A 27,606-nucleotide genomic window follows, 5' to 3' on the forward strand; every position below is an offset into this window, starting at 1 on the left:
TGACCCCCCCCCCCCCTCACCTTTCCCAAAAAAAAGAAAGAAAAAAACGAAGCGAAGCCTTGACATTTTTAAAAAACACATCGTTGACTGAAACGGCCCTTTCCGCCTCTTCTGCATGTATTTTTCCTTTATTTTCAGTCTGTCTGTGAGTGTGTGTGTGTGTGTGTGTGTGTGTGTGTGTGTTCCTCCCTTTCGTTGTACGACGCGTCCTTGTCGCTTATTTGCAAAACCCGTTTAATGCGCTCTTGCACTTTGTCTCTGGTGCCTGTTTCGCCTATCCATGCCCCATGCCCCATGCCCCCACCAGCCACTATGCTTTATGCCTCACACGCCCCTCTACATATTCATTACGGCGTTCATTGTCTTGTTCGGCGGCGCAATGTGGATTTTCAAGCGAATGACGGAGGTCAAGGAGCAAGCCACACGTGTGGACGGAGATGGATGAGTGCTCTTAGGGGGTAAATCGAGTTAGAGCCATCCAAGTCCCTATGACTAATGGACCAGATCCTGCCTGCCTGCCACTACTTGAATTATACAAATGAAAATAAATACCATACCAATCTTAAGAGTAATAGAAAAACTTAAGAACTTAAAATTATGTATAATATAATCTATAAAATGTTTGGACTTCGAGTCGGAGAAAACGTCAAAGACTGGTCACTCTAGTGACGCGGGGATCCTGCCATTACTAGCTCTTCTTTAAATGTGATCTCCCTTCCTGGGGGCTTCAGATGTCTCCATCCTAAGCTGCTACCCAATTTCAATCGCTGCTCCCTTTATTTGTAACCACTGTGCCTTCGATTTTCCGATTAGTGCAACCCTGTTCTGCCTATCGTGAACTATCGTTGCGCTGCTTGCGGCAGACGAATAGGCAGCGATTTCCATCGTCAAATGCTGGATATATTGGGAAATAATTGATTGGGAATTCCGCAACTTGGATTCATGAAATGTTGCCCCGTTTCTCAGGCCTTAGACTGGCATTACCCAGGGGTTCTTTATGGTTCCCTTTGGGGTCTGTCTGGTCTGTCCTTACCATCGCCCAAACACTTCTATATGGCATGTTTTCTGTCCACTTGTTAGCTTTCATCATTGTGCAAGTGTGAACACCCATTCTGATAATATATCGGATAAAGACTAGTACATCTACGAGCGTGAGTGATATTTCTCAAAACCCCAGGCCCCTTGTGACTCCGAAATCTACATTTTTAGCTGTGAGATGCAGTTTTTAGTGAATGTCCGCGACGGTGCCCTTGAATGGCCCTTTCTGGCAGCCACTGAAAGTCAAAGGCGTTCATCGGCTGTACTCTGCCCTCTGCGAAAATCCGCCTCGTAGAAGGACGTAGGATGCCAATGCTGGACATTCTGGAATCCAAAGGACTTTTTGTTTTGGGAAATCTCTAGAGCTTCTAAGCTTCGATAAGCCGCGTTTCCTCATTTAGCGCGCGATAAATCTCACGAGGCGATCGTGGATCGAGTCGTGGTAAAGAATGATAGGAATTGGGATTCGATTGGGATTATACTTTGGGTTGAATTATGTGGATTCCAAAAAAATATTTAAGAATAATTAAAATTGTTTTCTTCTGGTCGAAAACCCATTCATCGATGGTCTCTTGGATGGATCCTATAGATCTTCTGAAACCTTTATCCCAATCCTAATTGAATTGGATCATCGTAGCAGCTGTAAGTATCAATGCAGAATCCATGAATCCATGGAATATATGTATGTATCTGGAAATGAAATAAAATTATTCTGTGAGTGATACGTTTTCAAGGATTGTTTGTCTGGTGGCTGGCAATTCCTGCACGCCCATTCTTTCACCTTCAACTTGAGCTATTACCATAATAATCATCATCATTACAAGCCAGCAGCACAATCATCATCATCATCATTATAATCATCACCTGGCCAGCCGTTTGCATTCTCATCTCTTATCCCATCCCATCCCAACCCCATGGCTCATGGCTCATGGCTCTCATGAGGCCCCCGTAGGCGTCGATAATTGTTCTATTAGGGAAATGAGTTCAGGTAGCAACACTCATCGTTGCTGCTTCTGCTGTTTCTGTTCCTGTTGTTGCATCACGCCCACTTTGCCCTTGATTGTGGGCCTGCCCTCATCTCACGTCTCTCTGGTGCTGGTCTCTGGTCTCTGTCTCTGACTCTGATGGGATCTGATGGTCAGAGAGCTCTCTGGTCTGTGGCCCTGTGGCTTTTGGCGTGTGCATTTGTGTCAAGGTTGTCGACTGGTCAACACAGCTGCTGTCTGGATCAGGATGTGACAGAGAGAGAGAGAGGGAGACCCTTTCGTGGGTAGAAGGGCAACTGATGCTGATGATGGTAGGCTCAAGTGCAGTGCGAAGCTTAAAAATGCAAATTACAATCGTTATGGCGTTGAGGCTCTTCTAGGAAGTCGCTAGTCCCGATGGGTTGGCCCTGAACATCTATATTCACTCAACTGGCGCCCCACCCAACGAAGTAGAGGCCTTGCCGATACCCATATCCCACGATATATATCGGTATTGCAATGAAGAGTACACGATCACAGAAGGGACACTTTTTGTTTTTTCTAGCTTCAGAAGTGTTGAGGTTCGTAATGGATCGGTTATTATTGGATCTGATCCGGTTCCAGTTTCCAGTTGTATTTTCAGGGTACTTCGGGTTTCATTATCGTATCGCTCGATCGGTGGGCTACGTTCCGTTCCTCTCTCTCTCTCTCTCTCTCTCTGTCTCTCTCTCTCTCCACATCTTTCCTCACTGTTTCCTCACTGTTTCCTCTATCTCTCTGTTTCTGTTTGTGTTTCTATCTCTATCTTTCCTCTCTCTGGTTCAGCTGATCTTCGTTTTGGTCTCATTTGCATGGTTGGACGAGTCCGAAAATTCTCTGGGAAGTCCCTTTTGTACAAGTGGGTCGGGAGGGGTGGGGAGGGGAGGGGCTCCCCCTCTGGGAGGAGGCTCGTTTCGTTTCGTTCTCACGTCCATCCGCTGCCGCGTCTTCTCTTCTTCGCTCTTCTCCGTCTGTCGCTCCTCTGTGTGGCAAATTTTCCTTCTTTTTTCTTGTCTCTGTCGCTGCTTTGGTCATTATAATTTTCCATCCCATGTGCGGGTAAGCGTGACCATTTCGACTTCATTATACCCCCCGCCAAACCCCGACGTGCAGATCCACTTCTCTCTCTCTCTCTCTCGACCCCTACCCCGCCTTCGCTCCCACACTCTCAGGCAATGGACTGTCATCGTGTGTGTCCATTTCCATTTCCATCTCCGTTTCCGTTCCGATTGTGTCGCTCTTTTGGATGCCAAGCAACAACAACAACAAAATAGCTCTCACGCTTTGCCAAAATGTCCAAAAAATTCGCCAAATTGCCAGAAGAAGAGTAAAGAGAGAGCGAGAGACAGAGGGACAGGGAGAGAATCAAAGCTAGAACCAGGGCAAGAGAATGGACAGCCAGAGACAGATCGACAGCAAAAGCCAGAAAAAGAAAAGGAGGAAGGAAATAGAAAGAGATGGGAAGAAAAGCAAGAAGCCCGATGGAAAGCCAAACGAAATAAGAAAAGAAAAAAAATATTTCCCTGAGAAGACTATAAAAATCCAATACCCAGACAAGAACTGAGAGAAGAAAGAAGATATAGGGAAAGGAACACTAAATATTCCGAATAAAAAGTAGATACAAGGAAAGCCCGCTAAAGATAAATATTGAGAGGAAAATTCAATGGGAAATGGCCAGGAAAAGATCTCAAAAAGAGAGTTCGATTAAGGAAAAGCAAGTGAAAGAAAGAGCCGCAGGAAGGAGCTAATGAAGGGACCCACTGAAGGAGCAAAAGGAGCTGAGGAAAGATCGAAGACAGGAACCACTCAAGAACTAGAAACCAGAGATAGAGCCGCACAAGGATTGGGAGAAAGACTCGATGAAAGAGTAGGAGAGCGAGAGGAGAGGAGAGTGGAGCCAAAACAAGTTGGCCAACAATGGATAATAATGACCATGATAATGATGATGGTCAAGAGCATGATACATTTTTTTTTTGGCGCAACGGCAAACAACTTCCACAAATCCATGGAAAACATAGAAAACAAATTAAACATCAGCTGGCCATCTCTTTTACACCATCTCTCTCTCTCTCTTTCTGTCTTTCTGTCTGGCTGTGGAGTTTTCTCCACTCTCCACAAGAAAAACAACTTTCTCCTGCTCGCCTGGTCTCTGCCCTTAATGGGTTGAGATAAAAATGTATCTGCATCTTTCAGATGCAGTCAGTCCCTGTTTTTTTTTTGGTTCTCCTTCGCTATGTGAATGATTCATTGAATGAACTCGAATGACTCACAACAAACAAAAAAAGAACCATAATAATAATAATTATCAACGGGACTTTTGGACACCCTACCGCCACCCCCACCCCCATCCACACTCTTTTACGGTTTCAGTTTTGTGGATCGCCTAAATGGGGTTCTCTCTTCCATTTCTATGGGGCCGGGCCTCTTATCTTATCCATAGAATGCGCCCCAACGTTTGTGCAAAAAAAGGAAAGAAAAGAAAACACACACAAAAAACAATGGCAAACAGATTTCGTTGGAAAAAAATAACAAAAACAATAATAAACGCAGTTTTATCTTTATAAAAAAAAAAAAATAGCAACTGGAATGGAATGGAATGCCAACCAAAAACCGATGTTTTTTCCTATAAATAATGTACATATGTGTATAAAAAAAATGGAAAAGAAATGCTCGCAAAAGCGCAAATAAACAGATCACAAGGGAAGGGAATTGAATTCAAAAAAATTCTTATCAGCAGATTGCTGTCGCTTTTTGCGACTGTTTTGTTTCACAGAGAGAGAGAGAGAGAAAGAGAGGGATAGAGATGAAATCCATATAGTTTAGAGATTGTCTGTAAATCATGTGGGTTGATAATCGAGTAAAAAAACCCCAAATGAAATCTATTACGGGGAAGTGCATCATTTTAAGACCTCTTTGAACCCACCATTTGGTTGAAATTTTGTGGATACAGGCTAATTCTTAGTCGGAAGAAAGAATAGAAGATTGAGTCCCACATGGGTTCCAATGTGTAAGGATTTCTCCTTTGACAAGACTCATAATTTTACTGGGAAAAAATATGTGTGGAAAATCATTTATCAATTAAGTTTGCCTTCACGCTCGTTGCTCCTGGAAATTGTTCCTGCCACTCGTGGCCCTCCTTTTTCTGGGTCTCTGGATAACTCGATTCAAATTTATTCCGATCAAAAGCGCCTCTTGACGCCGATGACGATGTGGATGTGTTGATGGCTCCCCCGATGACATTTTGGCCACTCTCCTGGCAAGCGACTTTCTTCCTTCTGTCTCTCTCGCTCTCGGTCTCGGTTTGACTTGACCAACGCTCGATGAAAGTCACGGCGGGGGTGGGAGGGTGTGTAAGAGTGAGAGACGACCAGAGACTCGTTCCGGTTCGTGCCTGCTCGTGTCGGACATCCTTCTACCAATCAGAGAGCAGCTTGAACACTTCGTGTATCTCTGGCCGTGTCTTCGTCTTCGTTTTTGTCTACTTCGCTGTCTGTCTTCAGCCGTCGTCGTCGACGTCGTTGTTGTTGCATAATGACCAAAAACGACAAGTGTTGCCCGCAACAACTACAGGCAACAGAAAATGCAAAAGCAAACACACAAAACGCAATGCACGCGAATGTAAAAGCATTTACAGCAGACACCAGGCAGCAACAACAACAACAACAACAACAACAAATGGAAGAGCACAGAGTAACAGAAAACAGTCGAAGTTTCTCTTTAGCGCTCTTTATGCTTCGGCTCTCTCTCTCTCAGCCGAGTCGGCTGTGTGGCTCGGCTCGGCTCGCTTCGTTTCGTTTCGTTTTGTCGCTCGCTTGGAGTGGCTACCGTTTGTTTCAGTGCTGCTCTACCTGTCGAATCGCTTACAACGCGTGAAACGCATTGGCGGAAACCGCGCGCGCGTTAGAAGAGGAAAAACACGCATTTCAACGTCGTCGTCGTCGTCGTCGTTGTTGTCGTTGTTGTTGTAGACACAGCAGCCGCGAAACACCAGCAACGGCGTTAAATGTAAAGCTTTTCTGTTGTTGTTGTCGTGTGTTTGATTCTGTGTTTTGTTTTGTTATTTTTTTGCGCAGTGCGTTTGCTTGAGACAAAAACAAAAAGTGGCATTGCTCATACGCCCCGTCTCTGGCGCACACACACACACAGACAGACGGACAGCAGACACATAAAGTGCCTCAAAAAGCGACTAACACACACACACACACATACATACGCGACGGAAGCACATACGCGCGCGTTTTTTGTCGCTGGTGACGTGAAAAAAACAAAAATAAAACAAATATACAAACAAAAACAAAAGCCAAAGAAAACGCAAAAATTCGCAATAAAATCACATTTTTTGTTTGCTTGTTTTTCTCTGTCTTGTTGTTGTTTTTTGTGTCGAGAAAAGTGCGCGGCAGAAGAAAATGCATTGCTAAAAAAAAACCCCCACCAAAATAAATAACCAAATAAATAAATAATTAATGATTAAAATATCATAAATGTAAGCCACTCCACGTACACACACGCAAGCAGAGATAGGGATAGGATGTACATATATATATAGAGATAGAAAAAGAGAGGGAGAGGGAGAGCAACAAGTTTGCGTGCCACAAAATTTCCATTCGGCAATTCGCTTGAATTTTTGATACCCCCTTCAGTTAGTCCAAATAGAGAGGGGGGTATATTGGTTTCTATGAAACGGAATATCCTTATATTGAGATGCTAAACGAAGGATCTCTAAGAGCTACAAAAGATAAGCCACTTGGTTAAATTCATCGCATAGTAGGGGGTGGATAACTATCGACCAAAAAGAACAGCCCTTCTAGCAATATTTCCTTCTTATTATTATGGGAAACCTGTTAAATCTCCCATCAACCCCGTAAAAGGTATCCAGATAGTCGAATATATACATATTTCTATATGTATCGCTCATATTTGACTTTTTTCGGCTGACTGTAATTACAGTTTGTTGTCTTGTGTGTGTTTTACTTGTAGTTGGAGTCCCCCCAATCCCCCTACCATATCTTGGACCAAAACAACACAGAAATTTGTTTATTTATAAAGGTATTAACGTTTTTGTTTGATCAGCGAATGGATTAAAGGTATTATAATTTCTCATTGCGCCTGGAATTACGATTCGCGCTGCTGTTTTCGCTTGAAATTTGCGACAACATTCGTAGAATGTTTATTCGAAGACGAAAGATATCATATTTCTGGAACGGTTGCGATATCGTAAAGGGGTTTTCCAGAACGAGAACGAGAGTGTCGTCGGTCTGGTTGTTGAGCGTGTCGTTTACATTTCATTCGTAATCAATTTTTTGATTCCCATGAAATTCTGTTGAAATTTATTATCGAAGAGGAACCAACTTTATACCAAAAGAATGATGGAAATTTGTGGAAGATCTGTTAGAAAACTGTGAAAGGCACTCCTTGAAGTGTTTAAGCACCCAAAAAAGGTCGAATCAATGGTTATACTATCCGGGGGACACATATCCACACACTTCATAGATGGTTTTCCTAGCAGTACAATATTCTATTAGAGATATCTAAAAGATTTTATTGCGGCCATAAATCTGTGTTTTTCTGCAATATTGATATGTTTTTTTGGTGGCCGTTTGCTTATGGGTAATTTGTGCAGCGAATTAATCCCATGGCAGCCTTGTCTCTGAACTGTTGTTGCCGCTTAGCGGATGAGTGGCGGAACAGTTGGTATATCTACTTATGCAGATCCTTTCCCCCTCACACCACACCACACCAGAAGTCCTTCGTAGTCGTTTGCCTTGTACTTGGTCTCCTACTCCTTGGTCTTGGTCTTTCGTTGGCCTTCTGTTCCTCTACTCTCCTACTCCTCTTGGTTTTCTCTGGGTCTTCTGTTCCTCTGTGTCTGTGGCTGTATGTGTGTGTGTTTTTTGTTTAGATCTCTAAGTACCGGTAGAAAAGTACGCTCCTTGATCCTGTTGTTCCTTTTGGAACTGTAATTCCTCTGCACTTTTTATACACATAGCATCTGCGCCGGGTGTTACCCAACAACAGCAGGAGAAGGAGAAGGAGCAGGAGAAGGAGAAGGAGAAGTAGGGGAAAGGGGCAACGGCTGAAAGACAGACGGCGACGGCAACGGAGACGGAGACGGCCACGCCGTCGGCGGTTTCAATGTCAATAAGAAGCGGCGGCTGTTGCCAGTCACTCACACACACACACACACACACTCTTTTATGGCTTGTGCACGCGCTCAGGACGTGCACAGGGACACGTAAGGACACGCACACGCATGCACATGGCCGCCGAAGGAAGCAACAGTTCGTCCTCATCCTTCGGCTGCTTGTTTATCCTTTTGCTGCTGCTGCTGTTGTTGCTTGTCCCTCTCCTGCCTACCTGCTCTCCAGTTTAATTCTTCTGTTGCTCTCATTTCTCTGGTTCTTTAGAGAGAGAAAGAGAGAAGTGGAAAATGTAGCGGCAGGCGAAGGGGTAGCAGATGATCTCATGACACACATTGCTTTCGGTTGATATCATCATCGTTAAGATCATCATTATTATAACCAGAGTTACAAAGAGAGAGAGAGAGAGAGAGAACACAGCAGAAGTATATAGAAAGATATCCTCCATAAGCATAAGGGAAATATTTGAAGATATTAATTGTACATATTCTATAGACTTTTTGCAAAACGATCTATATTTTTGAACTAAATTCCATGTTTATCTGGTGAAATATTCAATGTAGTACATGTTTAAATACCTCCCTCTTTTAACCATCGTTTGGGATCTGAATATTACTCGAATTTGGCTTTCGTTCCACAGTACGGGAGATACGCCTCGACAAAAACGTAACTATTGGCTTGCGATTTTCGGAGAAATACTAAATTCCCACCCAAAAATAGTATTTCTATACATAAATTCCTGTAAAAACCCAAATATTTGGCTCTTCGGAACTAGTTCATTGAAAATCCCAAAAATCCTTCGTTCCACTAGTGTCCTTTCACTTATGGGAAAAGCAAAAGAAGTGAGAGTATCTCCTTGTCGCTTTTGAATGAGATTTTTTCCCTTTCCCTCTCTCTTTCTCTCTCATGTCAAAGTTTTCTTAAGGGTTTGTTGTCTTCGAACCCATCCCCTACCTTCCACACACTGCTGAAGGGCGAGAGAGAGAGAGGGACCTAGAGGGACACGGGGAGTGGAGGAGGGGAACTTGTTTAGATTGCGACGCACTTTGAAATGTCCTTGAGGGGGCATGGCATTTGTGTCTGTTGTGGCTCCGTTTTGGCACTGCCCCTAGGCCCACCATCTATGGGAACGGAGAATATTATGGTCCGAGAGACAAAAAATATGTATGTATATAAAAATTTGCATTTCTGCAGCACCGCGCACGGGCACCGAACCACGATATTGGCAACGATTCAAGCAGTCGTTTTGTCTGAGTGGAGCGGAGTGGAGTGAGTGGAGCGGAGTGGCTGTGTGGATACGAATCGATTGGCAAACTACTCATAAATAAACATGAGTCTCTCTGTGGCGATCGTTAAACGAACTGTTGCACGGTAGATAGGAAGGGGTGGGGGTAGCCCTCCCTCTCCCTCTCCCGCCTCTCCCTGGTGCAGTGTCTAGGGGATCGACATAACTGTGGCAACAATATTCTGTAAATGCAATTAACTGTTGTTGCTGCGCAATTGAATGTCATACACTCAGACACCCAGACACTCAGACATCCAGACAGAATGAATGAATCGAAAGGAGGGAATGAGAGACAGAGGGACAGAGGAGGAGCTGTGGCACACTTCCATAAAGAGAGAGGGAGAGAGAAGGAGAGAATCTACGTTCTGTTCTTCTTTTTTTTTTTGGTCAATGTATCATCTTTGTTATGGGAACATTATTCATACAATTCAAACCACTTGATTGAATGTGCATGTGAGTGCATTCATCCATTCATTCATCAATTGTGTAATGCGAACCGCATTCTTTGTGGATTCTGGTTTGATTTTGATGAGGTGTTTTTTTTAATGAATAGTTTTGTATTTTCGCGAGTTTTTTTTTCTGGATTTTTAGAATTATTATTTTATGAAGTTTTTTTCGCTTAGTCGTACATCGAGGAGTATTGGCCATTACGGGGCAATACACTATTCACTTTCGAGTAGTGGAATGCATTATTCATATTCATTCACACTTTGTATTCAATCAAGCTTGAGCTACTTAAGAAAATGTTTCTTTTAATTGCGATTGATCTATTTTATTTATTACTATTTTAAATGAATTATAAATAAATAAAATATGCTTACAATCGATTTCCAAAATTGATGATTGATTAATTTTTACAATTTTAAAAACACAATCAATCGATATTCCATGTTAAATGGTTAATTGGTAGCTATGCTAGAGGCTTGAGGCTGATATCGGTTTTAGCTGGCATAATGCCTGATTTGATACTAGTTTCCAGGACCCTCCAGTCCCTGCCCGAAGCATGAAACCTGCCTTTGAATATATACAATTCTTATACGAAGCCTTCTCATACCCAAGTGATCGTTCAGAATAGAACCACTGAGCCGCCACCTGCCCATTGATGTGTCCATTGATGTGATGGGCTTTGAAAGTCTTTCAATATAGAGACCTCAACTGAGTGTCCAGGAGGTTCGAGTTTCCTCAGTATTATACAGCCTTTAAAAGCCTTGGCCTTGGCCAAATGAACGTCACTTTCTTCCCTTAAATTCCACTGTGAATAACGAGTAAGTTTAATGATGAAGTGGTTCCAACTGACAGATGCCTGTGGAAATTGGCGGGAAATTCAAAAAGTCATCTGTCACTCACTTGGGAATACCGAAACTTCTAGGAAAATATGATTTTCTGCGGAATATTCGTTTTCGTTTATCCTCTGATTTTATTTGATTTTTCTTTGACTTTTGGTTTTTTGGTCTGTGCTTCTTCTTCTCTTTCCTCTGCTTGTTCTTCTTCCCCTTGTTAGTCTTCTTCTTTTGCTTTCTGTTCTTGTGCTTCTTCCGGCTCTTCTTCTTTCACTTCCCCAATCGCCTATTAATTTTCCGCCCACACACGGCTCAAAGTCTTCCGCTCTGGTCTGTTTCTCTCCCTCTCCCTCTCTCACACTCTCTCTTCTTCCCTCTCTTTCCTTGCCTTTCTTATCGTTTACTTTTGAGAGGGCGGTGGACGGCCGGCCGGGCTTTTCTTGTCGCCCGTCACCGTCTGCCGTGACCTTCGCATAGCAAAGCGTCGCCATCGCCGTCGTCGTCGCCGTCGTCGTCGTCGTCGTCAAGAGCTTCGCTTGTTATAAAAGTCCACGCTTTATCGCATACTACTAGTCGGTCGGTGTATGTACAAACGTAAACGTTCGTCGTATGTTAATTCCAGACCCCTTTCCCCTTCCCCCCCAAGCCTGCCACAGCTGTAGTCCCCTGCAACGCTTCGAGCTACTCCCCCGCCACCGTCACCGTCACCAGTGATCCATTGAAATGCAATCATTTCAACCCACAAGGAATTCTACATTCGAATCTAGAGAGAGAGAGAGAGAAAGAGAAGAGACAGAGAGTCTCTTAGTTCTCTGTAGATCACTCTACCTTGGTCTCTCCATTTCCCAGTGGCTCTCACTATCGTTCTCTATTCTATAGTTCTTTCTAGAAAACTCTTCTATCCGTTGGCTTACTTCTCTCTCCCCCTTTTTCCCTGTGGCTCTGTGTCTATATCGTCTGACCCTTCGTATCGCTCTTCAGCCACTCCTCCATCAATCGCTCCTTGGTCTCAGTATTGCTCCATCTGTCAGTCTATCATTCCGTCATTCCCTCAGTATTTCAGTCTATCCGTCGCTCAGTCTTTCAGTCTATCCGTCTCTCAGTCTTTCAGCCTATCCGTCTCTCAGTCTCTCCGTCGCTCAGTCTTTCAGCCTATCCGTCTATCCGTCTCTCAGTCTTTCAGTCTCTCCGTCTCTCAGTCTCTCCGTCGCTCAGTCTTCCAGCCTATCCGTCTCCCTGTCGTTGAGTTTTTCTGTCTCTTCTGTCGCTTAGTATATCATTCCCTTAGTCGCTTCGTAATTCAGTCATTCAGTCTCTCTGTCCCTCTGTCCCTCTGGCACTCACTCACTCGGTCGTCCGTCACTCAGTGGGACACCACCACCACCACCACCACCAACACCAGAGACCGAGAGACCAGATACCGAGAGACCCCAAAAACCGGAAGTCATTCAAAATGTGGCTTTTGGTCGAAACATGTTTCGACTTCACTACTCTTCATTTTGTTGTTGTTGTGCCCATTTTTATTTGTGTTTTTGTTTTGCCTTTGCTTTATTTGTATTTGTATTTGGATTCCTCATTGATAGAAAGTCCATTTCGAATAACTCGCTTCAAGTGTGAATTCCATTGGTTTATCCACTCAAAAAACTTCAAAATTAGACGATCAAATATTAAACGGGGAGGAGGTGCCCTAGCAGAGAGAAATCTTTGCTTCAAGGGAGACAGAGTGAAGAGAGAGGGTGGAAGTGGAATCCCCAAATTCCACAAGAAATCTTCTGGTTGTGTAAGTAATTTCCCTTTGTTCTTGTACTCCCCATCAAAAAAAGAATGATCTGAGATCTTCCAAGATACGTTTGAGCTTTGTGTCCTTTCGCTTAAGGGAAATTTGGTACAGTGCCGTCGCTTAAGTACTGCGATAGAGAGAGAGATACGCCTGAGATGTGCTTTGCCTCGTTTCCTACAGTTCTGAAACATATATTCAATCTAAATCAGATCTAATTGTATCTAGTATCTGATAGATTCCTGGTTCTCCTCCTAGCTATAGGCACTCCAGATACCTCGTCTGTTTACTCCTCGGGTCTGGCATGTCTGTGTCGTCTGGCGAGACTTTGACACTTGCAATTCAAATAAACAAACAATCAACAGCTAAACCAACAACACAAGAACAGAACCTCCAAAACAAAAACAAAAACCACAAAAATAGATTTCCAAAGGCTACAAATTCTCTGTTTTTTAGACCTAAAGAATACAATCCTATGTGGATTCTTTTCTTATTGCGGCTTTTCGTTAATCTTTCTAAAGAAAAAAAAATATAGTTTTTGTTGTGGGAGAGAGAAGATAGTTGAAGTTATTTAGTCAGCTGTTCCCAGCCCAAAGAGAACGGAGTAGAACAGATTCGTGGCTTGTCTCACAGAAATCCCTTCGAATTGTTAGGGGCCTTTCGCTTAGGGGAAGTTTTTTCAACAAGGACCATTCAATGCAAGTGTTTCTATCTAAAGATATGTGATTCTTGTAGCTTGTATCTTTAGAGCAAGAAAGATGTATAGATGAAAGCCAATGGATCAGATACTGCCGCTGAAAGACTGCTTCTAAGACTTCGTTGATGGAATGTTATGTTCATCATTTCATTCGGAACAATCTTATCCATGACGATGTAGCACCATCTAAGATCTATAAAGATCCAAAGTGTGTGTTCCCGAGACCCAAAATCGAAAACGTATCTTAGGCCAGAACCATTTCCAAGATATTGAAAGGGGTTTCATACAATACTATAGGATTCCGCAGGGGATCAGAATTCGGTTCGCCGAGAGGTTTTCTTCCCACCAAACTCCGATTTCCCGAACTCGAATCTGAAACGATTTCGAATGTCTGAGTGAATCGAACGGAGGGCAACAGATCTGTCTCATTATGTGCCTGTGCGGACTGTGTGGCAGAGACATTTCCAATTGGGTTTCATATGCAAATTTGCATATCAGATTTCATCTGTCGTTCCCCTCGATTTATCCGTGCCTCCGTACATTGTGTGTGTGTGTGTGTGTGTGTGTCTCTGAATGTCTCTGGGCGTCTCTGGGTGTCTCTGGGTTATGCAAAAATGCTAATTGAAATGTGTTAATTTGATTGGCAGAGGTCTCCTTCGCCAGCGACAGCTAGCGACGCGACTTCTGAGCAAAGCGCGCGTTTTCTGGACGTCGCTCTTTTTTCGAGTTTCGAAAAGTTAAACGTAAAAACTAGGCAGCAAAGCTAATGAATAAATATCAAGTCGTAAAACAAACAACAACAACAAAAGAATATGGCAAAACGAGATAATAAAAAACGCGCGCGCACACACACACACACATAGACACCCAAAGTGGCGATAAAAAACGCGCGCACACGCATACATTTACCTGATATTTGCCAAAAACTAGCGCAAATGGAAAACCAACTTTAACTAAAATCAAAAAATACAAAAAAACAACCCAAAAACTAAACAAAAATAAATAAATAAAAAAAGAGCAGTTGGAAAAAACGCGCAAAAAACGCGACCTGGTGATATTTTGAAGCGACTTTTGACGCCGAGAAACAGCCAAAGAGAGCAGGGGCTGAGAAGAGATTTGTGGGAGAGAGAAATAAACAGTGGGCAAGAGAGGGTCAGAGAGAGAGTGTGAGAGGAAGAGAGAGAGTGTGAGAGAGAAAGAGAGAGAGAGAAGTGTGAGTATTTTGTTCATCTCATTTTTCTTCTTCGTCTTCTCTGAATCTCTCAATGTTTTCAACTACTATTCGTTGTTTCTGTTTTCTATACGTGTGTTGCTCGTTGTTGTAATTATCTGAATGTATTCATTCGCAAGTCATTCACTTTACTCATAAATGCACTTGTAAGCCATTCATTCTATACCATTCCATACCGCATTCCGAAAAGTGCATTCATTCTTCATTTGCAATGAATCTCTTGTTCGACTCATTGATTCAATTAACGAGACGAGTGCATTCACTGTACATATCATCCCTCTCTGTGGGTTCTGTGTGCCTACTCGCATTTATTCACAAATTTCATTCATTCTCGTATATAAAACTCCTGTTCTTTGGTGATATTTTCTGTAGAGCATTCGGCAGAGCTGCCACTCTATTCACGTGTGTGTATTCATAGTTATTCATGAGCATGTTCATGCATTCATTCACATATACACTCAATATATTCATGAGTGTTTAAAATTAATGATTCAAACCAAGCATTTCACATATCTTTTGGATGGATTCACATTCGTATCCACACCTTTTAGGTCTACATTCCACAAACGAGCGTACTCGTGAGTGTACACCATATTCATGGTCACCCTCTGCATCGGCTACCCTTTGAGGGGTGCCCCCGAAACCTGAGACGAACCCAGGAAGTGCGCAATGTGTCCGAGATCCCCCGACGCGACGCGACACGAGACGACACTCCCCACTCCACTCCACTCCACTCACAGATCCGCTGTGTACTCTAGAGTGAATAATGAACAAGGACACGCCCACTTGCTCCTGCATCGGGCCGGGATGAGGCAGCGGCAGCGGCAGCCGGCAGTTGTTGTTCCACTTTGCTGGTTCGTTCTCTCCTCTCGGCAGAGATCGGTTTTTGAATCCCAGAAAACGGAATTGTGTTGCACATGTCGATGCGGAACAGCTGACTCCTCGTGTGCCCCCAGCTCCTGCCACATCTCTCGCTCGCTCACACTCTGTGGATCTTTTGTGGCTTTTGTGGCAGGTGCCAAAACAAAACCGCAAAATATTGTTTTCTACGTTCCTCCGGTGGTTGTCTTTTGCTCTTACCTGTTGTTGCCTCTGTTTTTTTTTTTTGTTACCTGTTGTTGGCCATGGCTCTGGCTCTGTCTCTGGCTCTTGGCCTGTCCGTCAGAGCGTTGCGGGCAGGAGCGAGCGGACGGACGGGCAATTTAATTGAATTTTATTTCAGTTTTCTTGAGCGGCATTAGGGGTAACGCCCCTGTCTCTGTCTCTGCCCCATGACAGCCTGCTGTTTCCTTATCTTTTGCCGGCAATTTCAATATCATTTATGCGGCTGCTCTGCCTGCCACTTGCCACTCTTCATTCTTTTCTTTTCTTTTCTTTTTTTTTGTTCAGCTGTTAGTTCCAAAAGTAAATTATGTATTTTGCATAATTACAATATTTGACTTTTACTCTTGGCTGCACGCCACTCAGTTCCGTCCTCCAGGAAAAACCACACAAAAGATGGACAGAGAAAGAGGAACCTTAGAGAAGATACCTGTGGATATATGTATACATATGTTCTACGGATTGGATTGTTTTCGAAGGACTCGTATTATATTGTTTACTAAATGTCGTATTATTACAATTTTTACGATCTAAAAATTGGAGTTTTCAAATTCTCTTATCAATGTATCGATCGATTTTGTTATCGTTAAAATACCAGCATCCCTTTGGGGCGATTTTTCGCATCGAATGAGTCTGTATGACCCACTGGCTGGCTTATGGGCTTCTCTGTTCGTCGGTTTCCTTTCGCTTATGCGAAAGCTGTTTCATTTACCGAAAGGCCCACAAAAGGCCGCGGAACCGAGGTTTCCTTTCGCTTATGGGAAGTGCCACAAAAGGGAGGCTAAGACTTAAGCTTAGGCATTAATTATAGTATTTGATGGCTTCGAAGTTGATTCTTTCTCTTTGCCATAGCCTTAGCCTCGATTTTGTCTTGTCTGTCGATCCCTGTTCTCTCGGGATCTGGGGATCTTGGGGCTCACTGTTCGTACAGCCATTTAGAGGATGTAATCCGAACCATTTGGCATATAAATCTGTTTAGATGGGTCCTGTCTCCGCTGTCTCCTGCTGTTCACCTTTCACCTGAAATACATGTAGAAATATCTGTTTTAAGTGGAAGATAAAATGAAATAAGTATATGGATGCTATACTATCTCTTTGTTCGATGGATTCATAAATTCCTTGGCTTGTCTCTCGATTGGAGAAAGGTGAAAGTTGCTTCGTTTTATGTTGGTTTTTTGTTTTTGTTTTCTTTCGGTTTTATCGAGGAAAGCGCGAATCGGTATCTGGGGCTATTCAGGATTCCGGGTGTTTTTCTTATGTTCTTCTTATTTGGTTGCATGCCCCCCGATCGTTGCAGCAGTAGCAGTAGCAGGTGCTGTGGTGGGCGTTTTGTCTTGGGGGCGTGGCACATGTTGCGTGCACTTAATGATGCGTAATTATTCACTTAGTTGGTTATGCCACAAAAATGATGATGACGATGACGATGACGTTGTGGGCCTGGCACCGGTCCCTTAATTGCAAGCGTTTCCCCGCTAATTGCCCGAACCACGATCCCAAAAGATGCCGTGACAGGGGATACCAAGGGATACCAAGGGAGGCACTCTCTAGGAACGGCAAGGGGCGGGGGAAAAGAGAGAGAGAGAGAGAGGGAAGGAGAGAGAGTGCTGTAAAAGGTGTCTCACATTCATGTGTGTGCCTTGTGGTGCCGCCCCAAAGTGTTTTGCTTTTATCACATTTTTGTGTAATTCTCACGTGATTCATAAGCGGCCGATTAGCGTTAACTAAGTGGTAAGAGCCAAGAAGGTAATAATGCTGTGGAAAAGACATGTATAGACAGAGAGAAACCCAATGAGGGAGAGAGAGAGAGAGAGAGAGAGAGAGAGACACACACAGAGAGGAAGCAGGAAATGAAAAGGCAGAAAATGCTGAATATCAACAAAGAAAAGTAGAAAATTGAGTAGAAACTAAATTGATTTATAGATTCGAAAAAGAGTTCGATAAATTATCGATAAAGTACTTCTAATATGTGTAAAGATATAATCGGATAGCTACATGTGGAATTATAGAGAAGAATCTCTTCAAATGAGACATCATATTACATACCGTGGAAGTCTGTTGACTTCCAGTCTCGATATTATAATCGATAAGCAATCACCGAACGGACGAATGAACGATGGACCCAAATGGAAGATCAAGATCACCTAAATGAGAACGAAATGAGACTGTCTCGAAAGTACTCGAAAGTTTCTACACTTATTCCATTCCCTTCCCTTTGATATACGTTCAAATTGACGGTCTGACTTTGGAATAATAGTAATACACATAGAACTATATAGGCGACAGCTAGCCAACCGACCGAGGAGCACTGCCGCATGACGCTCCGAGACCAAGCTCTCTTTATTTTTCATAAATAAAAAACTTCATTGGAGGTCAGCTTTTCTGGGCGGACATCTTGGAAAAGCCACCGACCGAGGAGCACTGCCGCATGACGCTCCGACACCAAGCTCTCTCTAGTCTCAAGAATATATTTCTTCTCAAATAAGGTTCATTGGATGTCATCGTTTCTGGGCGGATATCTTTCCGCGGGTTGGTTGGAAATGCCAGAACCCCGACAGGAAAGAGACAGACTGTATTCAGCGTATTTACGGCTTCCTCCGACCCGACTTTACTCACTCCTCCTTTATGCCTTTGACTCTATACCTAATGCCGTTTTGCACTGGCTTTTTGTTGAGTGACAAAGGCAGAATGACAGACAGGCAGACACAAGGGCGGGCATGCTCTCCCACTCGAAGCATTCAACTACTCTCTCTCCCTCTCCCTCTCTCTCTTTCTCTATTTATGTGTGTGTGTAGGTCAAGTGCAACCATTGACGAATTGTCGCCGGCTCGAATCGTGTTGTTCTCGTTTGTGTTTATTTTACACAATTTCGTATTGCATTTGACAGGCGATTGACATAAAAAAGTACAAACGTATCCACACAAAGATACATCATATGTACACGTGCAACACGAACAACACGAAGAGCTGCACGTGCCATGGCACTCGCTAGCATTCACACGGACACCCACAAGTCTCTCGCTCGTTTGCTCTCCAGCATTCTCTCATCTAGAAAATGGACTCCATTTACCAAAGGTTTCCGGCGTCCCTGTTCCTTGGACACGGGTTTTTTGTTTTTTTGAGATTACGAAGGTCTCCGGACCTGTCCCCTATGACGGGAATTCCGAATATACGCATTTCTAAAACAATTTATCTGTTGCCTTGTGGGTCTTGTGGCTGGAGCGCTCTCTAGGAATGCATCCTAGGAAGCAACCTTGTCTGATTACACTATCTCTACTTCTATCTCTTTCTTGTGCTCTCTCTTTCTCCATCTCCCAGAGCATCTTCGAAATTGCTCGGCTGTTCTTCAATAAAGAAGATTGGGCACCCGTTTCCATTCTCCTTAACGTTGAATAGCGTTCCGTTCCCTCTCCCAGAGAAGTAAATATAATGGGCTAAACTCCCATTCCATTCCATTCCGTTCCCTTCTTTCCACCTGGAAGAAGAACAAACGCCATTTATCCGCTTATCATAATCATTAACCAAATCATTATCGTCTTCCATGGCCCTCTTTGCCTCCTCCACCAATCATGCTTGTGTGACGTCACTGCCAGAAAGTGCTACGTGCCGATGCCGATGCCTCTGTCGCTGTCGCTGGCGAAGTTGCCGTTGCCGTTGGCTTCTCAGTCACCATTGGCGTCGATTTTCACACGCTGAAACTTCGTTGGTATTGTTTTTGTTGGTGGCTTCGTTTCGTTTGTTGTCGTTTGGCTTTTCGGCTTCTCGATTCTTCCGAACGTACGCACGCACTCGGTCCGAGAGCAGGCGACGACAGGCAGACAATTAGGGAATGAGAGAGTGAGTTGGCGTGGGAGGAGGAGTATGGATTGGAAGTGGGAGAGGTTTATGGTTTGCGTGGGAGTGTGATGGAGAGTGCGGTAGGGCAAGGTATCTCTAACCGAAGGTACCGCCTGTATTGTATCTCTCTCTCGGCCTCTCTTCAATCTACCCAAAAGTGCAAGGGTGCCTTACCTTCGATTTGATTTACCTTGGCATGTGACAGAGCCTTCTGTCGTGGGGTGGAACTGTGAGTGAGAGTGTGGAAAGGACTTTAAGTGGGACTGCGGTGAGAGAGAGAGAGGGAGCATGTGTGCCCATGACTTAAACAGCTGTTCGTTGCGGTTGCTGCTACCCCCACCCCAGCCCACCCCCCCTGACTAGGTGTCGCCCCCAGGCGTCGATTTGTGCTACTGGCTGCTACCTCTGTGATATGTCAATTCTCAGACACTACGCCCCGTGCGACCCCCCGCTGACACGACACTTCTATTCTTCTTGCACCTGCATACGAATATGCACCCGCTGCCCCCGCTTCCGCCCCCGCCCCCTTTGATTTGCAAATAACGGAGAAAATAAAACGAGAACAACAGAAAATAATAAATTTGTGCAAGTTTTAAAAATGCCAAATAAATTAAAAAAATAAATGAAATAAAACAAAATCTTAAGGGATTTGTGAGGAAATCGAAAAACCCAATGCAAGCTGGAAAAAAGAAAATTGCTGAAAAAACAACCAATTTTGAAAATTCGCGCGGAAAAATCCAACGAAAACGGCATTAAAAATCGTCCTTAAAAGTCGACTCAAATCGCGCGTTTTATAGGAAAAAAGGTGTTCCGAGAAACGCATCAAATCGTACACTAACGGGAGTGTGTGTGTGTGTGTGTGTGTTGTGGTGTATCTGTGTGTGTGTACTAAACGAATTTCTTGTGTCTTTCAGCTATTGAAATGCAGAAACTTTTGTAAAAAACTTTTGAAAAATCTACAAAAATCAAAAAAAAAAAAATAATAATTAAAAAAAAAACCCAGGAAAAAGGAAATGCAAATGGAAAACGAATGAAAAGGGAAAAAGAGAAAGAGAGAGAGAAAGAACATTAAATTAAAAAAAAAAAAAACATAAACTGTTGCCTTAACAATGAAACTTCCTTGTTGACATATATGCATACATATACAAGATACAAATACATATATACATATACTATATACAAAGTACATATACATACAGACAGTATACCCTATATACAAGAATATTATTATATACAAAGGCCTATATACAAGAAGCAAAAGCAAATAATTATACAACAAGCAAGAAACAAAGAAGGAATCAAACATAAAGCAATAGAAGTAGTTTTAAAGAAAACCATAAAAAATATATATACATCTATATATGTATATATATATTTTGTATACGAAACCAAAAAATACAATTAAACAAAAGAAAAACGAAAGCGAAAGGAAGGAAGGAAGGAAGGCAGGAAGGAACAAGCTGGAAAAGAGTCTTAAGAGGTCGGTCCAAAAATGCGCCTAAAAGAGACAACAAAAAAGCCAGCAACAGTCGCAACTGCAACAACAGCAGCAGCACCGCCGCCACTGGGACTGTCCCTCTCTGGAGATTTCCTCAAAACGCTTCACATTGCAACGCCGCAGCAGCAGCAGCAACACTACCAGCACTTGCAACATTCACAGAGGCCGCATTATCTGCAGCTGCAACTGCAACAGCAGCATCAGCACCAGCGCTGCTCCAGCGTGGGCAGCACCAGCAGCAGCGGCACCTGTGAAACAGAACGCTCCAACCTTTCGTCGGCCTCCTCTTCCTCCTCGCTGTCGCCGGCAGCTTCTGTCTTTGCCATGATGCAGGGTCCGGCCGAAGGAGCTGCAGCCGGAACTGGAACGGGGGGAATGGGAGCGGGAGGAACTGGAACTGGACCTGGACTTGGACCTGGACCTGGACAGGGGCCACAGGAAGATGCAACAGCGGCCGCTGTTTTGGCCGCCAACATAGCCGAATCGTTCACATTTCTGCAACAGCATGCGGCGCATCATTTTCGCGACATTTTGTATGCGGCCCACATGCTGGGAAGAGGTAAAACATTCAGCGGGGAGCTGCTTTGGACTGGGGGGGAAAAAGGTGATGGGGCGAGGAAGAGGGGTGCCTGCACCCCCCTCCCCCAAGGGGCAGACCAGGGAGGGATACTGGGGGATTGTTGCACGACCAGCTGCTGGCTGGATGGAGCCGCTTAACTGGTTTTTTTTTTTTTTTGGTTTTGGTTTTGGTTTGGGTCTTTTTTGTTTTGTTTTGTTTGTTTGTTTTTTTTATTTTTTTATTTTTGGCCTGGCCAACTTTCACTTTATGCATTGTTGCCACATTTCACAATTGCAATTGCACCTCTGCTTCGACTTGCACCACAGATCCACCACAATCAGCCACAGATGATGCTCTAACCAGATTCCTTTCCGTTCCTCTGCTTCTTTCAGGCTACTATCAGCCGGCTGGACCGCTGATCTCGCCCCATGTGATTGCCGGCGGACCACCGCCACCACCGTCGCAGCAACAGCAACAGCAGCAGCAGCAGCAGCATCATCTGCTTCAGCAGCAGTCGCTTAAGAAGCTGCAGGAAGAGGAGTCGGGCTCCGGCTCACCCACTCAGCTGCAGCAATTGCAGTTGCAGCAGCAGCAGGCAGCCGAGGCAGCTGAGCAAGCAGCAGCGGCAGCAGCAGCAGCGGCGGCGGCAGCAGCAGCAGCGGCATCCCAGTCGCAGCATCAGCCGCACCAGCCACAGCCGCAACATCTCCTGCAACACCAGCATCAGCAGCAGCAGCAGCAACCACCGCAACCTCAGCCGTATCCGGCCAGTGCCGTGGCAGCCGCTGCCGCAGCGGCTGCCGGCCATCCGGGCGTGCCGTATTCCCGCTCAATGCACGCGGCTCAGATGCACTATACGACGGCCTATCCGCCAAACTACTATTCGCCGTATCCGGGCGAGGTCATGTGCTACTCGCCGCCCGCCTATCAGCCCTACTTTACCAGCAAGGTCTACCAAACGGGTCCGCCGCCGCCGGGCCACCATCCCGGGGTTCATCAGCCGCCACCGCCGCCAGGCGCCTATCGACGCTATCCGTACTACCAGCACGCAGGGCCACCGCATCCGCCAACACACCCGGAGCTGTACGAGCAGCAGCAGCCGCCGCCACCGCCGCAAGCAGCCTCCCAAGCGACCAGTCCGCAGCAGCAGCAGCAGCAACAACAACAGCAGCAGCAGGGCACATCTGTGGGAGGAGTGGGAGTGGGTCCGGCAGGGAGTCAACTGGTGCCTGCGCATCACCACCACCAGCAGCAGCAGCAGCATCAGCAGCAGCAACATCAGCAGCAACAACAACAGTTGCAACAGCAACAGTTGCAGCAGCAACAGTTGCAACAGCAGCAGGCTCACCAGCCGCCACACCTGGAGCACTATCCGGGGCCCCCGAGCTATTACGCCGGCTACAGTCCGGGAGGAGCAGGGAGTGCCGCCGGACAGTGCTATACACGCGGCCTCCAGGGACCGTATATGGGTAAGGAAAAGTATGGTTCATAGGCAGAGTCCCAGTCCCAGGAGAACATCCTTCCGTTGAGGTCCTTTCTAATATGTGTGTCTCTCCTCCTTTTGCAGAGTATCCGCCGCAGTGTCCGTGTCCAATGCAACAATCGTGTCCAAAAAACGTCCATACTGGGCCTCATATTGGTAGCAACATCAGCAGCAACAACATCAGCCAACAGAACAACAGCAACAGCAGCAGCAGCAACAACAACATCAGCAGCAGCAGCAGCAACAGCAAGACAGCCAGCAGCAGCAGCTGCAGCACTATGTTGCAGGGTTCTATGAACAGCAGCAGCAGCAGCAGCCCGAGCCCCGCTGCCACAACAGCAGCAGCGACAGCAACATCGTTGAATACCAGTAGAGGCCCAGTGAAAAATGCCACCAAAAACAACATGAACAACAGCAGCAACAACAGCAGTAGCAGTAGCAGCGAAAGCTACGCCTGCAACAGCAACAGCAACAGCAACACTGAGGCATTAGCAACAAACACGCGTGCAACAGCAGCAACAAACACGGAGGAGACCAACACAGCGGAGATGCGTGCCACAGCAGCCACCAATACGGAGGAGATGCGTGCCACAGCAGCAACCAACACGGAGGAGATGCGTGCAACAGCAGAGAGCACACGTGCCACAGCCGCAACAAACACAGAAACGCAGACGGCAACAGCCGTGGCCGTTGCCACAGCGACGACCAACAATATGGGAACGCAATGCCAGATGCTGGTCAAGACGGAGCTGAAGAGCGACCCCTCGCATCCCCAGGTGGCGCAGAAGATGCAGTACGAGGCGCATGTGATGCCACCGCCCACGCCGCCCGAAAGCTACTGTGCCAGCGATGACAAGTTGCTGGAGGATCAGGACCAGGAGACGGAAATGGAGCTGGTTCTGGGTATGGGAATGGGCATGGGCATGGGAATGGGAATGGACCTGGGGCTGACCCTGGAGAAAGGTCACAGTCACAGGGAACAGCACATTGAGGCGTATGATCTGACCTCAAGCACACCACCGCCGCCATCGCTTCAATCAGCAGGAACAGGAGAAGCAGGAGCAGCAGCAGCCGCAGTGCCAGCCGGAGGTGCAAAAGCAGGAGCAGGAGTTGGTGGAGTGCAGCGAAAGGCGAGGATTGGCAAGAGCATGGCCAGAGAGATGGTGTTTGCAGCACAGCAGCAGCAGAAGCAGCAGCAGCAACCGAAGCAGCAGGAGCACCAGCAACAGAAGCAACAGCAGGAGCAGGAGGAGAAGAAACAGCAGCTGGATTTAGAGCAGGAGAAGCATTCAGGAGCGGGAGCGGGGGCGGGAGCAGGAGCAGAACCAGAGTTGCCTTTTGTACTTAAAGCTGAAATCAAAGCAGAGACCAAAATCAAAATCGAGCAGGATGACGGACGTCTGGCTAACAGCACACCACATATCAGCCAATTGCCGGATCTGAAGCCCACAATCAAAACGGAGCCAGAAGCGGAATCCGAACCCGAACCGGAACCCGAAACACAACCAGAATTAAAAGTACCAGAAGAAGCAGAGGCCCCAGCACCCAGCAAGCAGCGCATCAATCTGCTTGCCTCGTCCTCAGGCAAACCCCCGAAGACGCACCACAGCTACAAGAGCCTGATCAAGCAGGCCGAACCGCGCAATTATTTGTGTCCGGGCCGGACGTTTGTGCGGCGGCTCGGCCGAGCACCAGCCAAGTATGCCAAGAGGCGTCAATTGCTGCTCGCCCAGCGCCAGCAGCAGAGGATCCGGGCCCAGAAGCGCGAGAAGTTGAAGCAGCAACGCCAAGAGCGGCAGCAGCAGAGCGAGGCAGAAGCAGCTGCAACAGCAGAAGCAGCAGAAGATGCAGCAGGGGAAGCAGCAGCAGCAGCAGCTGCAGGCTTCTCTGGCCAAGAGGAACTCAAAAATCTAACCAGTGGCAGTGTCTCATCGCCCAAACGGGCACGTCCACGGAAGCAGGAGATTGCCGCCCTCCATCTGCTGGAGGGCCTGGACACGTCGCACAGTCGGGGGTATTTCAGTGATCCCGAGCTGAACAGCTGTCGCAGTCAGGTGCAGGTCCAGGGGAAAGTGGGGAGTGGCGGTATCTATGCCGCGCCCTCACCTTTGTTGACCGCCCATGCGGCACCCCAGCCGGCGGCTGAGAAGCGCTCCAAGTCGGAAACCAAGAAGCCGCTGCCGTCATCCACAGAGCAGCCCCCGGCAAAGAAGTCGAGAAAACAGGGCAACAGCAAGGCAAAAGCGAAGGGCAAAAAGGTGACAGCAGCGTCAGCGGAAGAAGGAGGAGCTGAAGCAGGAGCAGCCTCAGCGGAGGAGAGTGCAACAGCAGCCACAACCTCAACAGCAGCCGCGGGAGCATCGTCTACGTCAGCGTCAGCGTCTCCTCCATCGACAGAGACAAATAACAATGAGTACCAGACAGCGGATTTGCAGGCTCAAAAGCTGGAGCAGCAGCAGCAACATTCCGAGGAGCAACACAAGTTCCTGGTGCCGACAGCAGCAGCAGCAGCAGCAGCAGCAGCAGCAGCCACTGTTGCCTCCTCAGTAATGCCCACAGCTACGCCCGCGACTACATCTGTATCTACGTCACGCCAAAGCCAACACACGACGCACACGAAGCGCGCGCGATCCCGCTGCAAATTTGGCAACCGCAAGCGCCAGAAGCATCGACCGGGGGGAGTTAGCTACGAGCTGGACGAGACACAGCCCCCAGCGACGAAGGCGAATGTGGTGCCCAAGTGGAACAACGGCTGGATGTGGGCGGGCAAGGCCTTCCAGGGAGCAGTTTTTCTTAATGTAAGTCACACACGTGTATCACTCAATCCTAATTGAAATCGAATCGCATCTAACAAATGTATCCTTCTACCCTGAAGAGCGATGATCCGTTGGTTTTGCGCACCTGCTATCCGGCAATGCGGCATGTGGAGGGCGATATCATAAGGACCCGGGACTGTGTCCTGCTCAAGGCTAACGAGGACAATGAGCTGCCGTATGTGGCCAAGGTGGCGCATCTCTGGCAGAATCCTGAAGATGGTAAGAAGCCCTAGGGAGAGCTCTGACTGCATTTATTTATTCGAAAATTAGAATGTAAATCGTTTGAGTGGAGAATTTTACACTTCCCCTGGGAAGAGGAGAAAGGTGGTGCTCTTTGAGAGAGAGAGGAAAGTAGAGGAATAGAGAGACATATTTTGGCTATTCTAATGATCCGATTGCAACCAGATTCATCGTAAATAAGCAGAATATCTCGTGGCGCAGGTATCTTCGCTTATGGGAAATCTGTACAGTGACTTTCGGCTGTTGTGTCCCAGGGGAACAGGGCTATTAATCACCGATAAGATACGAGTATATGTATTTTTATAAAACGAAATCTTATCTGGATCGTAATCCTTTTTTCAGGGGAGATGATGATGTCGCTACTGTGGTACTATCGGCCAGAGCATACGGATCAGGGCCGGCAGCGCAACGATTGCCCGGACGAGGTGTATGCCTCACGGCATCGGGATCACAACTCGGTGGCCTGCATTGAGGACAAGTGCTATGTGCTAACCTTCAGCGAGTACTGCAGGTGAGTGTGGGGAAACCGAATGCCCTCTGTGCAGTCATTTAAACGCCTTTGGTGTTCATTTAGATATCGTCGCCGCCTGCGTGCCGCCGAGGAGGATGTGGAGGATGTCAGCATTGTGCCGCGTCGGCCGTGCAGTACTATCGCCAATGGCAACGCCACTGCCAGCGCAACCAGCACCGCCATCGTCAATTGTTATCCAGTGCGTACAGTGCCGGAGCACACGAATCCGGAGCTTGTCATGTTCTGTCGCCGTGCCTACGAGTTTCGGACACGCCGCCTGCTTAAGCTGCCCCAAAAGAGTGCGCTCGCCGCGTTTAGCCACAGCTAGCGCAAGGCTGGCACTAGCTAATCGATCCTTAGCATACACTTAGGCCTCATTCTAAGCCAATGATGCGATGAAACGAGTAGAGATGGCAGGATACGAGGATACCAAATGTTTTTTGGTATAATAAAAATTAGCATAAATTTGAACGAAGTGTTTGGGAGGAAGACGAGTGCCCCTGACAGAGGCCCAAGACAGACGATGATGCATCAGAGGAGGCATAAGAATTGAACGATGAGAGATAGAAATTGTTTTGATCAGTCTACAGTTTACAGTATTGTTAAAGATATTTTTTTGGGTCTCCATTGTTGAAAGATATCTACTATCTGTGGGGAAAAGATCGGCTTAAGCAGCAATTATCGTACCGCATTTGCGACTGTATTCGTTGTTCCTATCCAACTGTCGTTTGTGCGTTTCGGATCGCGGATATGGAAATTGCTGTCCGATGTTGCCCCAATTACACACGCCACACACACACACACACGTATATAGATATATATATATATATACACTATGTATACCTCTGTCGGGGCAGGACATATACACACACACACACACACATGACCAAAATGTAGGCGAAAGCTTTTGAATTACGATGTGAAAAACGGATGTGAAAGATGTAAGAGGAAGAAAGAAAGGAAGGAAGGCAGGAAGGAAACGCGCGTTATAGAATGAGGTATAGGAATGAACTTTAGAACGTTAGAGCGTTAGAGCGAGCATTAACAAAAATATCTTACATTTTATTGCATAAACTATTTATTTTACTTCCCGCCCAACCCCAACCCCAACCCTC

General features: G+C 46.1%; 2 protein-coding genes across 3 annotated transcripts in view; both read left to right on the forward strand.

The window, feature by feature from the left end:
- Positions 1-26,962, forward strand: part of LOC108158260 (AF4/FMR2 family member 4) — a 46,522-nt gene extending 19,560 nt beyond the window's left edge. Inside the window, exons 1-6 of one of the 2 annotated variants that reach the window (XM_033388952.1) lie at positions 20,775-21,441; positions 21,834-22,910; positions 23,009-25,722; positions 25,800-25,959; positions 26,323-26,491; positions 26,555-26,962. In XM_033388952.1, the coding sequence (XP_033244843.1) occupies positions 20,877-21,441; positions 21,834-22,910; positions 23,009-25,722; positions 25,800-25,959; positions 26,323-26,491; positions 26,555-26,819 (4,950 nt within the window). In that variant the 5' untranslated portion in view covers positions 20,775-20,876 and the 3' untranslated portion in view covers positions 26,820-26,962. Of the gene's footprint in view, positions 1-20,774; positions 21,442-21,833; positions 22,911-23,008; positions 25,723-25,799; positions 25,960-26,322; positions 26,492-26,554 lie in introns of those variants that run through there. The other variant, XM_033388934.1, reaches the window with a different exon arrangement.
- LOC108158271 lies at positions 581-14,200 on the forward strand. The gene is made up of 2 exons (XM_033389024.1): positions 581-6,047; positions 14,149-14,200. Exon 1 carries the CDS (start codon positions 2,523-2,525, stop codon positions 3,567-3,569), a length of 1,047 nt encoding a protein of 348 aa, XP_033244915.1. The 5' UTR covers positions 581-2,522; the 3' UTR covers positions 3,570-6,047; positions 14,149-14,200.
- Positions 26,963-27,606: the final 644 nt, after the last annotated feature.

The sequence above is a fragment of the Drosophila miranda genome, chromosome XL, assembly GCF_003369915.1.
Source record: "Drosophila miranda strain MSH22 chromosome XL, D.miranda_PacBio2.1, whole genome shotgun sequence".
Classification (NCBI taxonomy): Eukaryota; Metazoa; Arthropoda; class Insecta; order Diptera; family Drosophilidae; genus Drosophila; species Drosophila miranda.

Excerpts from the sequence above, each read along its gene's own strand:
- LOC108158271 (XM_033389024.1), top strand. The coding sequence starts at position 2,523 with ATGAAGAGTACACGATCACAGAAGGGACACTTTTTGTTTTTTCTAGCT.